General features: G+C 31.0%; 1 protein-coding gene and 1 long non-coding RNA gene across 2 annotated transcripts in view; one reads left to right on the forward strand and one right to left on the reverse strand.

Moving 5' to 3' along the window:
- The window catches only part of LOC145729282 (uncharacterized), a 35,590-nt gene that overhangs the window by 7,083 nt on the left and 14,800 nt on the right, over window positions 1–13,707 (forward strand). The window lies entirely within an intron of this gene.
- LOC145729545 (uncharacterized) lies at window positions 1,647–2,505 on the reverse strand. Its single transcript, XM_081980349.1, has 3 exons — window positions 2,345–2,505; window positions 2,166–2,289; window positions 1,647–2,114 (listed from the first exon to the last, which is right to left on the reverse strand). Exons 1-3 carry the CDS (start codon window positions 2,420–2,422, stop codon window positions 1,888–1,890), a joined length of 429 nt encoding a protein of 142 aa, XP_081836475.1. The 5' UTR covers window positions 2,423–2,505; the 3' UTR covers window positions 1,647–1,887.

A 13,707-nucleotide genomic window follows, 5' to 3' on the forward strand; every position in this document is an offset into this window, starting at 1 on the left:
AAAAAAAAATAAATAAATAAATAAACATTCTAACCTAACCTAACCAGAATTTTATCAAAATTGTCAAAAAAAAACATTCTAACCTAACCAAGAATGTGCCAAAATTGTCAAAAAAATTTAAAAAAAAAACTTTCTAACCTAACCTAACCAAGAATATGTCAAAGTTGTCAAAATTGCCAAAAAAAAAAAAAAAACATTCTAACCTAACCTAACCAGAATTTTGTCAAAATTGTCAAAAAAAAAAACATTCTAACCTAACCTAACCAAGAATGTGTCAAAATTGTCAAAAAAATCAAAAAATAGAGTTTATGATGGTATTTCGAAACCGAAACGTCGGAATTGAAACCGAGTTAAACTGGAAGATAGTCCTTTGAAAGTTGTCTAATAATGTTTATACCAAATTTGGAAAGAGTTTGAGTGAAGATGAAGAAGTTTATCTTAATTATCCTATTTAATGGTTATTTGATAATGAGACATTTAGAAAATTAACATGAGAAAGGATTTCTAATTCAGTTCTTGACAAATTTAAAGATTTAAATTTATATGAATTTTCAGCTTATAACATCAAATCCATCTCTACTTACCAGGATCAATTAATTTTTCACGTTTCGTCTTATTTACATTTTACTTAAATACTGTCTTAAAACTAGGTTAATTACTAGTTAATTCAAGTTTCATTTAGTTTTCTTTTGACATTAAACCCATTACTTACAACTAAACAAACTTTCATTAACTAGATTAAAAAGTTTAGTCTAACCTTGTCCAACTTTAAGTTTTCTTAAGGTTGCTTGACAATAAGCTTTTAAGCTATTTCTAAAATAAGACTGTAGAAAATCATTAAATTGCATTAGATAAATTAAAACAAATTGCACCTCATAAAGACCAAACCCTGAAAAAGCGGCATTTCGAGTCGCTATTTCAGTCTTACTTTCGGCAGTAAAACGGATGCCACAATGTAACACCTTAATTTATAAGCTAATTGAAAGGAGGGCTCCAACAAAATGGTGCTTTCGCTTCGATAATGGCTTTGTATTCTACAATGTAAAAGCAATATACAGGAGGGCCCAAATTGATTGTAGGATACTTAAAATTGAAAAGTACATCAAAAATGGTCACAAAGTTGGTACACCAAAAGATGGTCTCGACATTTCTTTTCAGTTTGAATAGTTTTTCAGATATCGTCATTGTTATAAGCTGAATGAAAACAATTGCGTTAGAAACCAAATTTAATTTTTCTTATAATAATTTATTTTTGCCAAGATAGCGGAAACTGACAGAAATAAGTTAGGTTAGAATGGTTTGGTTTTCATTTTTACAATTTGTACCAGTAAACGTCTTCTATCTATCTTCTCGTCATCCAGACAAAATCATCCTACAGTTTTCAGAAGTGGGACTACCAAGGCTGCCTCAGAAGTGATTACCATAAGAAACCCTCAAATTCGTTGATATTACCTTTGCAGTTTAATTAGTTTATACAGAATTTAACAGAAACAACTGCGTCCCCATTTTAAGAGATGGCAATTACAGGGGACAGAAACCTTGAAGCAACCCAGTGGAAAGACAAAGTGGAAGCCGAAAACTTAGAAGAAAGAAAGAAGAAGAAGAGAATTAGAATAAAGATAATTGCACAAAGCAGAAACAATAAATAGTAGCAAAATAAAACTTTTATTATAACTTAATAAATATCTGTTAACACAATATGCTGTTTCTAAAAATCATATTATCTTTAGCTACTACATAAATATGAAGTGATAATACATATCATAAACGGCGATATTACACAATACCTTTAAACTTTTTAAAAACATAATACTCTTTTAGCAACACGTTAAAATAATAAACATACGCACTAAATAACAATATAAAATTAATTTAGACAACGTTTTCTCACAATTCAGTTTCACACACGAATCGATGCTGATTTGAACAGGCACTAGAAATCCATACTCCACTATATTCACCACTACTCGGAGCTCCACGTTTAATCAGACAGTCATTTAGGTTGCACTCGCCATTTTCCCAATTAGTGTACTCCAGGTATTCGCCAGATACAAACCAGATCCATTTAGGCATAAAATCGCTGCTTTTTTGTTGAAATCCCCCGATAAAATGATCTGCAAATAAATACGTAATACGTTGAGTTACAAATAAACAATTATAATTGCCTTTCTCGTAACTTCCAGCTGCAATAATGGCTTTGTTGATGTTTTCGGTAGCTTCTGGTGTATCTTCAAAAGCCAAATTGTATCCATAACGGGTGCACGTGGCGTAAGCTTGTAGATATGTGAGCTAAATTTTATTTTAATTATTATATTTTATATTATAATTAGGTGGACTTATTTACCTCTACTTGTGATACATAATATTCTTTTGCCAGGGCTGTAGATGCAAGTGCAGAAAATAGAATCCAAATTTGCTGCATTGTGATGGTAAAACGTGGTTCTTCTATTGCTAATCTCAAGGTACTAAATGTGAAATTGTAGCAGAGATAAGATTATAATAATATGTACTCGTATATTCAGTTCCAAAGGAATTTTGTTTATTTGAAGGTTTAGTTTGCTTTTTATATTGTGGTACGTACTGCAGAAATATTTCTAATAAATAGATGTTAAGTTGTTAATTTAAAATTACTAATGTACTAATATGCTGTGGATATACCAACAAAATGGATGTTTAAATGCCGATGTAGTAATATAAGTAGAACTTTGTTTAAGACGTTTCTTCCTTTTGAGTTACCTGCTTTGTTTATCATGAACTCGAAGCACACTTCTACTTTCTGGATATGCATAAAAGCTGAAGCATGACTGTATTATTATTAATATAATAATCAGTCAAATAATATTTAGTTCTTGTCAACAGTTTCTAAAATCCTTACTACTACAACAAAATTTGGGAAGATAAAATGGGAATTGACCCCTGGAAAAGTATCACCCTGTACATTATTACTACAATGTACAATGATTGTATGTAGGTAGAAAAATTAATCTTGCTATTTAAAGAATGAATAAAGTTATGCAATAAAACCATTAAAAAATCTAAAACTTTACCACCCTGTATCTTGGTAACAATGCATTTTCAAAACAACTTTCTACAGAAAATCCAATTCTCTAGACATGGTATAAGTTTGGCGGTTTAACCCTGACTCACCCTGTATATTAAATATAGTAATAAAACCAAAAACATTTTATTTTACATTAATTTTATGTCCGGGTTATAGAGAAAGGAAAAAATCATTACGTCTTCTGTACAGTTTGCGTGACGTGACGGTAATAAATGGGTGTAATCAAGCTTTAAATGATGGCTTGATTGGCCTGTATTTTTGAATCGTTAAAGTAATTAAAGTCGATCGTAAATTTGCCGTTTTGAAATTTTAAAACACACAATTTTTCCATAGCGAGCAGTTAGAGTCATGACAATCTCACATTAAGGCAATGTGCCGCGTTGCCTTAAGGTTTTTATTAAAATTTTAATAGGTAAGTCCTTTACTAAAAACTTACATTCAGCACACTTAATTGAAATATAAAATATACCGCCGTCAAATAAGGTCAATTTTAGTTTTAAGGATTTCCCGGGCCGTTTGTTTAGAACGTGACCAGAATAAGCAAGATGCTAAAGGGATCATTGGCAGTTGATTACTTTAGAACAAGGGAAAAAATGGTAACAAAACTCTGTGTAACAAAATATGATTTTTAGTTAAATACAGTGTTTTGGGAATTACTTAAATCTTAATTAAAACAATATACTTTGAGTTACATCCCAAATAGCACTCTTCGTACTTAGTACGTACTTTTTAGGCTTTATTTATGTTTGTACGTACTATACTTCTATTGTACGTTTATAATTTGTACTTTAATGGATTTAAAATGTACGTAATAACTACCTGCTTGTACAACAATAAGTAAACATATTGTTTATTCTGTTTTGCGTCAAAAGTGTTATTTTAGTTTTGTGCACCAAATTAGATATTAAAATTGTAAAGGACACCTAGACCAGTATAATTTTCATTTTTTTTCTGCGCCTTTAAATATTAAAATAAGTATAATTTTTATTATCGTACAGTTTCGTAAAATATTTATTTACTAGTGTGATATAAGCATTTTTATAGTCACGAGTGGGAAGTATTGTCACACGAGTCCATTAATTTGCCATACCACACGGGTAATGTAAACTCTAGTGCGATAATAATGATTTTTATCGCACTAGTGTGATAAAATAGCTCATCATGTTAGAAGTTTTTTGAAATTCAAAACTTAGTAAATAGTAAGCATTACAAAACTGCTGCAACGCGAATGAAGTTATTTTATAACAATACCAATAGCTTCGACAAGTGCAAAACAGTCCTTGAATTATCTTATCTAATTCTGAGGTCATTCCTACGCTACCATGTCCATCAAAGTGTGTAACTTAACTTTTTGAGGGCAATAAATTGCCAAATGTAAGTACAATATTTACTCTTTTCTTCGGTTAATTATTTCTGCAACCACCCTGCATATGGTCGACGATTGGATACATCTACCGGGTGGTCCAGTTTTAAGTGTCAATAATTCACCATTTGATAGCTGATCAAAAAATAAGTTGACTTGCATTATGTAATTTTTCTGAAAAACGTTTCCTAAGGAAGATACAGTCCTCCAAATTTCAATTTAAAAAATTGTTTTATAGTGTAAAACTGAACATTCAAGACTTGTAAAAGTCCAAATTTGTACTGAATAGTCTAAAAACTTGCTTTTTACTACTAGGAATGGTCTTATGATTCGCTTTCTCAGACTGCCATCCTGGTTGAGTGTCTGAAACTGGCATTCAAGAACTAAAAAAAGTCCGGAAATCAAGACAAAGATTGCATTGTGCATGAAACTCATTTTTTACTACTAAAAATAATATAAAAGTTGACTTTTCATGCTAGAACTGACCTTACTAGGACTAAAGAGATCCTAAAAGTATATTTTCAAGACTTTAATTGGTGTACAACTGAATTTTCCGGACTGGACAACAAGTCTACAAGTAAATTAAATTTTCGGACTATTTTATTTCTAAAAATTAGTTCTCAAGACTATTATTGTAGCATTTGGTACCAAAATTTTTTACTTTTATTACTGAAGAAACTTGACTTTTGGAAATAGTCTTAAACTCGATTTTTCAGTCTTAAAAAGCACTAAAAACAGTCTGAATTTCTTAGAGATTCTACAATTTATTGCACCTATGTAGTGTAGAAGTCAATTTAATAGTGAAGAAGCTTGAAATAACATTTTCAAGACTATGGTCAGTGGACAAATTGGCTTTTAGGCCTGATAAGTCAAAAACTTTGTAAAGATAGTCTTGAAACTCGATTTGAGGCACTGAAAACAGCCTTAAAACACTAAAAACAGTCCAGTTTATTAAGAAATACCCGATTTTTTAGCACTGAGGTGTCTAGAAGTCGATATAATAGTGACAAAGCTTGGAATGCTATTTTAAGTCTATGAAGAATGTAAAAATTGTTTTTTAAGTTTGCTATGTCAATAACTTGGTGAAGATAGTCTTGAAACTCGATTTTCCAAGCTGAAAGCAGTTTTGAAGCACTAAAAATAGTCCAGAATTCGAAGAAAATGAAAAGCAAAGTAAAAAGCACGAAAAGTTCGTTTTCAAGACAATTTTTATGAATCTAATGTTAATGTCCTGCATCTAAAACTATTTTCAAGACTAAAATATTGAAATTTGTCTTCAAATTATGAAAACTTACTTCAAATGCAAATTTTAAGCTTCTGATGTCACTTTTCATTAGTTCAGTCACATTTTGGAGTTCAAGTCAATTTTTAAGGTTTAAATGTATGAATTTGTAGTAACAAATTTTTGAAAAAGTAGTTTTTATGTCTACAAGTCAATTTTTAGTATTAAAGTCTCTCGATTTGCATGAAAACTGGTTACAAACACAATTTTTAAGCTTCTGAAATTTTTATCTTTTCTAATTCAATTTTCAAAACTAAAGTTTTTTAGTTTGTCTGGAAACTATGAAAACTGGCTACAATAATATTTTTTAAACTTCTTAAGTGAATTTTCCGTTTCCAAGACAATTTTTAAGTTGGGTTGGGTTAGTTTTGGGTCTTTGACTGTAATATCGTGTAATAAAGTGCTTGTTCCAAATTTGATCAATATTGCTCCAACGGTCTGACAGTTATGACAAAAAAAACGATTTTTTAAACAGAAATTTGAAGGACTGTATTTTCCTTAAGAAGCACTTTTCAGGAAAATGACATAATGAATGTCAACTTATTTTTTAATTGGCTATGGATTGGTGAATTATTGACATTTAAAACTGGACCACCCTGTATAGTAGGAACTGAAATGTATGTATTAAGGACGTACCTAAAACGTACTGGAATGTACATCTATAATACACCCATAAGGTTGGAACTCGGGATCAAAAAAGTACGTACTTTTTACTAAGAATGGAAAATTTACCAATGATGTACGTACTTAGTACGTACTTTATTGCATACATACAATATGCAAACATATTTCTCCGTTTAATACATAAATAACTATTTTGGCTCACATTATATTTTTAACAACATCTGCATAATGTACTCTACAGTTTATTTCATGCATGAAATAAACTTAAGATGTATGTACGTCATTTGCAGTTCTCTGCCCATTTCCCACCTGAAACCAAGCAGAAAAACTGGAAAAGGTCTCGACACTAAAATTGGACCCTTTGAATAATTTTATTTTACTTGGCCCTGGGCCAGACAGAAAGGATTTCTTTTTGTTTTACTTCAACTTTATTTCCAAGTTGAAAGAAAGGAAAAAAATTACGTTTTCTGCACGATTGCGTGACTTGTAGCAAATACATAGAAGTTTGCCAATTAAAATTAATACATCAAGAAGATGAGTTCTTAGAAGAAAAGGTTCTTATTACAACTTAATTGCAGAAGCTGATTTTTGGTCATTTTAGAACCAACCGAACCAACAATCTCAATCAAACCTGCAAAGCAATTAAAGTGATATTGTTAAGACAGTATTTCCTGATGACATTAGCAACTCAGATCCAAATTAAGCATCGTCATTAATTTATCGCCCGGACATGGGCTCTAATCAAGCTGCCTTGTTTTAATTAACTAGGGTAATAACAATTATTACACAGACATTTTCAATTAACGGTTGGTTAACAAAAATCACGAATATGCAAGCAACATACGTTTTATGGGAAAACTTTACGCACAAAAGCTCTTTCGAATTAACACCGACTTTCATGCAAAAGCATGTACGATCAGCAAAACTTTCGATTGTTGTTTTGCGCCCACAAATTCCCTGAATTTGAAAACAGATGCTTTTAAGGGGTTGCGAACCCTTAGTTTCATGAATTTATGTATTAGTGTTGAGTTTGCGTTAATTTATAGGTATTTTGGGTCAGCACTTTGAATACACCGATTAAATTATTGTATTATTAATCCCAGTAGTTCTTACTACGTGATTCATTCTGGTTGAAGTTTAATGAATGTATCATAAAATGAAATAGATGCAGACAGTTTTGTTGACAGATGTTCAAATAACAAAAGTTAAAATTTACGATTCTGCGGGAAAATAAGGGATCTGGTGACAAAAATAGATTTTTGAGACGTGACCAGTTATTGGATAGCAGAAAGGCAATAAATCTATTTTCTTATATTTTATGGCAAAAGATGCGTAAATATCACATGGCAAGACTTTTTGATTACCTGATTTAAGTCAGTCGGATTTTTTGTTTATTTCAGTTATAATATCTTAGCTCAAAGAACTGTTCGATTGAACGAGGCAACAACCAAACATTTTTTAAATTGGTCTATTTCATATCGCACGCTGATGATTGTCTGTGATTGGTCTATTACATATCGCACAGTTGCGGAAAGTCTAGAATTCTGTATTCATTCAACCGTTGGCAATTGCCTACTTATCCGTTCTCTAAACTGTTAAGGAATGAACCAATATCTCTGTAGGAGTAGAAAAAAACTTTTACAATGCTTTTGTGAAGCATTCTGCTAATTCTCACTAAAAGCAACTTAAAACTAGACATTCATTTAATAAAAAATAATATTTTGGTGTTTTTCCTGGCTAACAAAAAAGGTGTTTGCATTAGAAAATTATCGCAAGTAAAAGGTTTGCTCTTCTTGAGCGACATTTATTTGAATACGTTCTTATCTTCCCGCTTTTAGGGGGAATGTGCATCAAATGGCTTTAATCCATTTTGCAGACGCATACTCGAGTCGAAGCTTAAACTCGCTATTCAGAAAACTATCTCTTAAAATGATAAGGGTACCAGTCAGACAGTTTTGGATGTAAGGCCGATTCATGGTTGAGAAGGTATTATTATACGCTCTGAGGGTCTTGCATTAATAAACTTCCAACCCGAGTAATTACGTAGTTGCACTAAGTTACTTGAGTAAGTTGATAATATTTGTACCTGCTTTGGAAAATGTTATTTTTCATTTATTAAAAGCGGACTTTACAGCACAACATAACTGAAACAGTTAAGCTTCGTAGCAAGGCAGTCGATTATACTATGCAAAAAAAAAGTAAACTCAATTTCCTGCTAATGGATTTTATTATCAGCTTTCCAGTATTGTGCACCCAAACACATTTTTCTATTGTTCTTCTGGAATAATGAAAAATTAATTTCAGAGGAATTTTTAATACTTACTAAAGTTATCATTATTTCTTAAATATATTATTTTAGTTTGTTGTAAAATTGTAAAATATGTCTTATATTCTACCCTCAGTCCTCTCTATAATTTTTTTTATCAATATACAAGATTTGCCAAAAAACAAATTTCGAAAAATCATTTATTTTATTTTTTTGTAAAAATAATTGCAGAATTTTGAGCACATTCCGAAAATAGTTAAATATACTTGGTGATCCAAAGTAATCCCCTATTCTCTACGAAGAATTTTGCTCTTTAACTTTTTTTTCTAACTCTTCAAATAAAGTGTCCAAATCGTAGAGACTTCGTTTTTGCGGCATTTTTTTTAATGAGCATTTTCTATCCTTTAAAGTGCCCTAAAACAGTGTTGCATTTAGTTTGCGGTCTTTCCGGTAGATGTCGTTTTTCCAAAAATTGCACTTTCATCTTGTTTATCTCGAAAAAATCAAATGCTAATCTATCGTTAAACTTCAGTACTCTAACATTTTTCTAACACGAGATATTATTGAAAAATCGTTAAGAATAGCCTTTTTACAGTTATAAACAATACATCATTAACCAAATTAGAATACTATATGTTGCAGAGTGATAATGGCTAGTCATTAGTAATGTAATATCAATGGCAATGGAGTGACTAAGACAATATAAATTTGGTTTTATTTTACTAAATTCCAGAATTTACAACGTTCTGGAAGAACCCACAATAGAAAAAATCGGTTGGCAGATTTTTCCACATTTAATTCAGACAAAATTCCCAATGCAATAATTAAAAAAAAAACATGAAAATTGACATTTATAAAAAAATAGGCAAAGCTATTTACACAACTTTTCGAGTATTCAAACAAAAACAAATTTTACACAAACCGAGTTGAGCATTTAATTTTGTAAAAAATCGTGGTAATGTAAATTTTGCGTTGAAACAAATTTAATGATACCTACAGGCAAAAGCAGCCTGCTGTATTTATTTTCCATTGGGAAATGAAAACAAACACAATATTTAAACCGCATATGAGTGAGTATTAGCTGGTGTCCCAGGGATTTACATAAAACATAATTTCTCTCTTGCATATTCAGAGCCCTAATGCGACTCTATAAAAGGGATAGAACGCATAGAATTAGAGCCCTAAATTTAATTTAATGCACCCCTTATTGCATACCATAAACTTCAGTAAACTCAGATTTTTTTAATAAAATGCAAATTAAAAACTTTTCAGACTAACAGTTTTATTGAGTCTGTATGTAAATATTTAGGTTGTGTCTTCAGTTGGGCAATTTTTTATTATACAGGGTGGTCCAGTTTTATGTGTCAATAATTCACCATTTGATAGCTAATCAAAAAATTTGTTGACTTGCATTATTTCATTTTTCTGAAAAACGTTTCCTAAGGAAGATACAGTCCTCCAAATTTCCATTTAAAAAATCGTTTTATAGTTTAAAACTGAACATCCAAGAGTTGTGAAAGTCCCAATTTGTACTGAATAGTTTAAAAACTTTTTTACTACTAGGAATGGTCTTATGATTCGCTTTCTCAGACTGCCATCCTGGTTGAGTGTCTGAAACTGGCATTTAAGAACTAAAAAAAGTCCGGAAATCAAGACAAAAATTGTATTGTACATGAAACTCATTTTTTACTACTAAAAATAATATAAAAGTTGGCTTTTAATGCTAGAACTGATTTTACTAGGACTAAAGAGAGTCCAAAAGTATATTTTCAAGACTTTTAATTGGTGTACAACTCAATTTTCTGCACTGGACAACAAGTCTAGAAGTAAATTAAATTTTCGGACTATTTTATTTCTAAAAATTAGTTCTCAAGACTATTATTGTAGCATTTGGTACCAAAATTTTTTACTTTTATTACTGAAGAAACTTGACTTTTGGAAATAGTCTTAAACTCGATTTTTCAGTCTTAAAAAGTACTAAAAACAGTCTGAATTTCTTAGAGATGCTACAATTTATTGCACCTATGAGTGTAGAAGTCAGTTTAATAGTGAAGACGCTTGAAATAACATTTTCAAGACTATGGTCAGTGGACAAACTGGTTTTTAGGCCTGATAAGTCAAAAACTTTGTAAAGATAGTCTTGAAACTCGATTTGAGGCACTGAAAACAGCTTTAAAACACTAAAAACAGTCTAGTTTATTAAGAAATACCCGAATTTTTAGCACTGAGGTGTCTAGAAGTCGATTTAATAGTGACAAAGCTTGGAATGCTATTTTAAGTCTATGAAGAATGTAAAAATTGTTTTTTAAGTTTGCTATGTCAATAACTTGGTGAATATAGTCTTGAAACTCGAGTTTCCAAGCTGAAAGCAGTTTTAAAGCACTAAAAATAGTCCAGAATTCGAAGAAAATGAAAAGCAAAGTAAAAAGCACGAAAAGTTCGTTTTCAAAGCAATTTTCATGAACCTAATGTCAATGTCCTGCATCTAAGACTAGTTTCAAGACTAAAATATTGAAATTTGTCTTCAAATTATGAAAACTTACTTCAAATGCAAATTTTAAGTTTCTGATGTCACTTTTCATTAGTTTAGTCACATTTTGGGGTTCAAATCAATTTTTAAGGTTTAAACGTATGAATTTGTAGTAACAAATTCTTGAAAAAGTAGTTTTTATGTCTACAAGTCAATTTTTAGTATTAAAGTCTCTCGATTTGCATGAAAACCGGTTACAAACACAATTTTTAAGCTTCTGAAATTTTTATCTTTTCTAATTCAATTTTCAAAACTAAAGTCCTTTAGTTTCTCTGGAAACTATGAAAACTGGCTACAATAATATTTTTTAAACTTCTTAAGTGAATTTTCCGTTTCCAAGACAATTTTTAAGTTGGGTTGGGTTAGTTTTGGGTCTTTGACAGTAATAACGTGTAACAAAGTGCTTGTTCCAAATTTGATAAATATTGCTCCAACGGTTTGACAGTTATGACACAAAAAAACGATTTTTTAAACAGAAATTTGAAGGACTGTATTTTCCTTAGGAAGCACTTTTCAGGAAAATGACATAATGAATGTCAACTTATTTTTTAATTGGCTATGGATTGGTGAATTATTGACATTTAAAACTGGACCACCCTGTATATGAATCTTAAAGCAAAGACCACAGTATAATATAGCTTAATGTCTATAACAATAATTCAGACTAATAAGGCAATAGACTGAGGTATCCGGACAGAAATGCAATTTTTATAGCGACACGATCCGCCAACTAAAGCAAGATAAATTTTAAATTTTCGTAACATTACCCGAGGAAAATTGTGATATCCTGGATGTGGGTCCTTTTACACTTAATGGCTTGCTCTTACACTGACTGAGGTGTCGATTTCTTTTGTACTCAAATATCACATAAAAAAATCGATTTGGAAAACAGTGGGAAAGATTACACTAAATATTTTAAAAGCAAGAGAAACCAAAAAAAATCTAGTCTCCAAGCGACCTGTGGAGTAAGTTTCCTTCTTCCATTTAAATATGTATTACTCCAGCTCTCCCGGTCTCATGTTATATTATACAAATGTCAAGTGGTTTGGAATACAAATTATATTTTATTTGTGTACCGGATGATACACATTTGAGGGTTAGTTCAGTGATTTTGAAACTGTAAGACTGTTAAGTGTGTAAGGGTTAAATTAAGGCCAATGTGTAGTACATTTGAGGAGCAGACTTTCTAGATGCATTTTGTCCATTTTTTCACATTTTTAACCAAAGATGGCATTGGAAACTACATACACAGAGCTACAGTTTTGTAGTAGTCAAGACGTACTAAATGCATTTTGTCCCATGCAAATTAAATGATGAAAATGTCCTGGACTTTCTATACGCTGTATGTCCATTGGTGGTAGCACTTGCACCTGTAACTGAAGTGTTTTGTGATTCGTGTGCTTCGATTTTCCTTGTTTTTGTACAAAATAATGGATGTAATTTTGGCAGGGGATCATATAGTTGGTGATACAGATCGCGGTAGTCGAAAAAGAAAAATAAATCTCACGTCTAAGGAACGTAAAAGTAAAGTTAAGTTAGTTTTATCCAATTTTAGATTTCGTCTGTATTATTCTAATGTTTACTTAACATTAAAGTTTAAAAGTTTAAACTCTAAAGTTTTTAAGTTCTAATATTATAAAATTATTCCTTTTTAAAGTCATTTAGATCATTATCCTAATTTGGAACATTTTGACGACTTTTCCGGTACTCACCTGAAACGCAAGGATTTTTGTTGTCATGAATTATCCCAAACCGATATAAAGAGAATCAGAAATATGTTCTATACAACAACAAAGAAAAATGTGCAGGATGGTAAATTGAGGCATTTTATGGATGTTCAAAAAGCAGTTTTCAATGATTGCTTATACACCACTCAGTGTATTTCTACAATAATTGGTAATCGGTCTATCAGTTTAACAATCCGTAAAAAAACGGACAATGTGTCCGTTGGACTGTGTGTGAATGATAATTACATAGTATAATATTATACAAGTTTATTTCAACTTCAAAGCATCAATTTACGAAGCAGTTAATCTAAGTCACTTATAAGGAAATTCAACTACACAAACCAGCTTTCATTATAGTTATCGGGCATAATCCAGCTTTACCCGGAAGCAAATTAAGATGTGATTTAGGAAGCTTAGAGTAGGATGGACTGGATAGATTATTTTCGGGGATAGAACGGGAGAAACATTTAGCCTGTCATTCACTGAGATGGAGAAATCTATTAAGGTAAATCCTCACTTAGTTTAGAGAACTCGAAATCTTTACCGGACATTCCACGAATAGATTATTGAATTTCAACTTAAACTTATTTTAGAAATTGCCTGGAAAATTACAGAACGTGATTGTAATATATGCTCATTTTCATTTCAAATGCATAATGTATTATAGTCTCTACTAGAGAACGCAGATTAATTTGAATGCATTGGGGTTTAAGACGTGCTGAACGCTGAATACTAAAATTACCTTCAGTGAAATGAATGTATGCAATTTAATTATCCTGTAATGGAAATGATTACCATTGTCATAAGTTCTTAACTAGTATTATTATTATATTGTGTATGTAATAGTAAGTACT

The sequence above is a fragment of the Ips typographus genome, linkage group LG5 (assembly GCF_016097725.1).
Source record: "Ips typographus isolate SLU linkage group LG5, UJ_Ityp_2.0, whole genome shotgun sequence".
In the NCBI taxonomy this organism is placed as follows: Eukaryota; Metazoa; Arthropoda; class Insecta; order Coleoptera; family Curculionidae; genus Ips; species Ips typographus.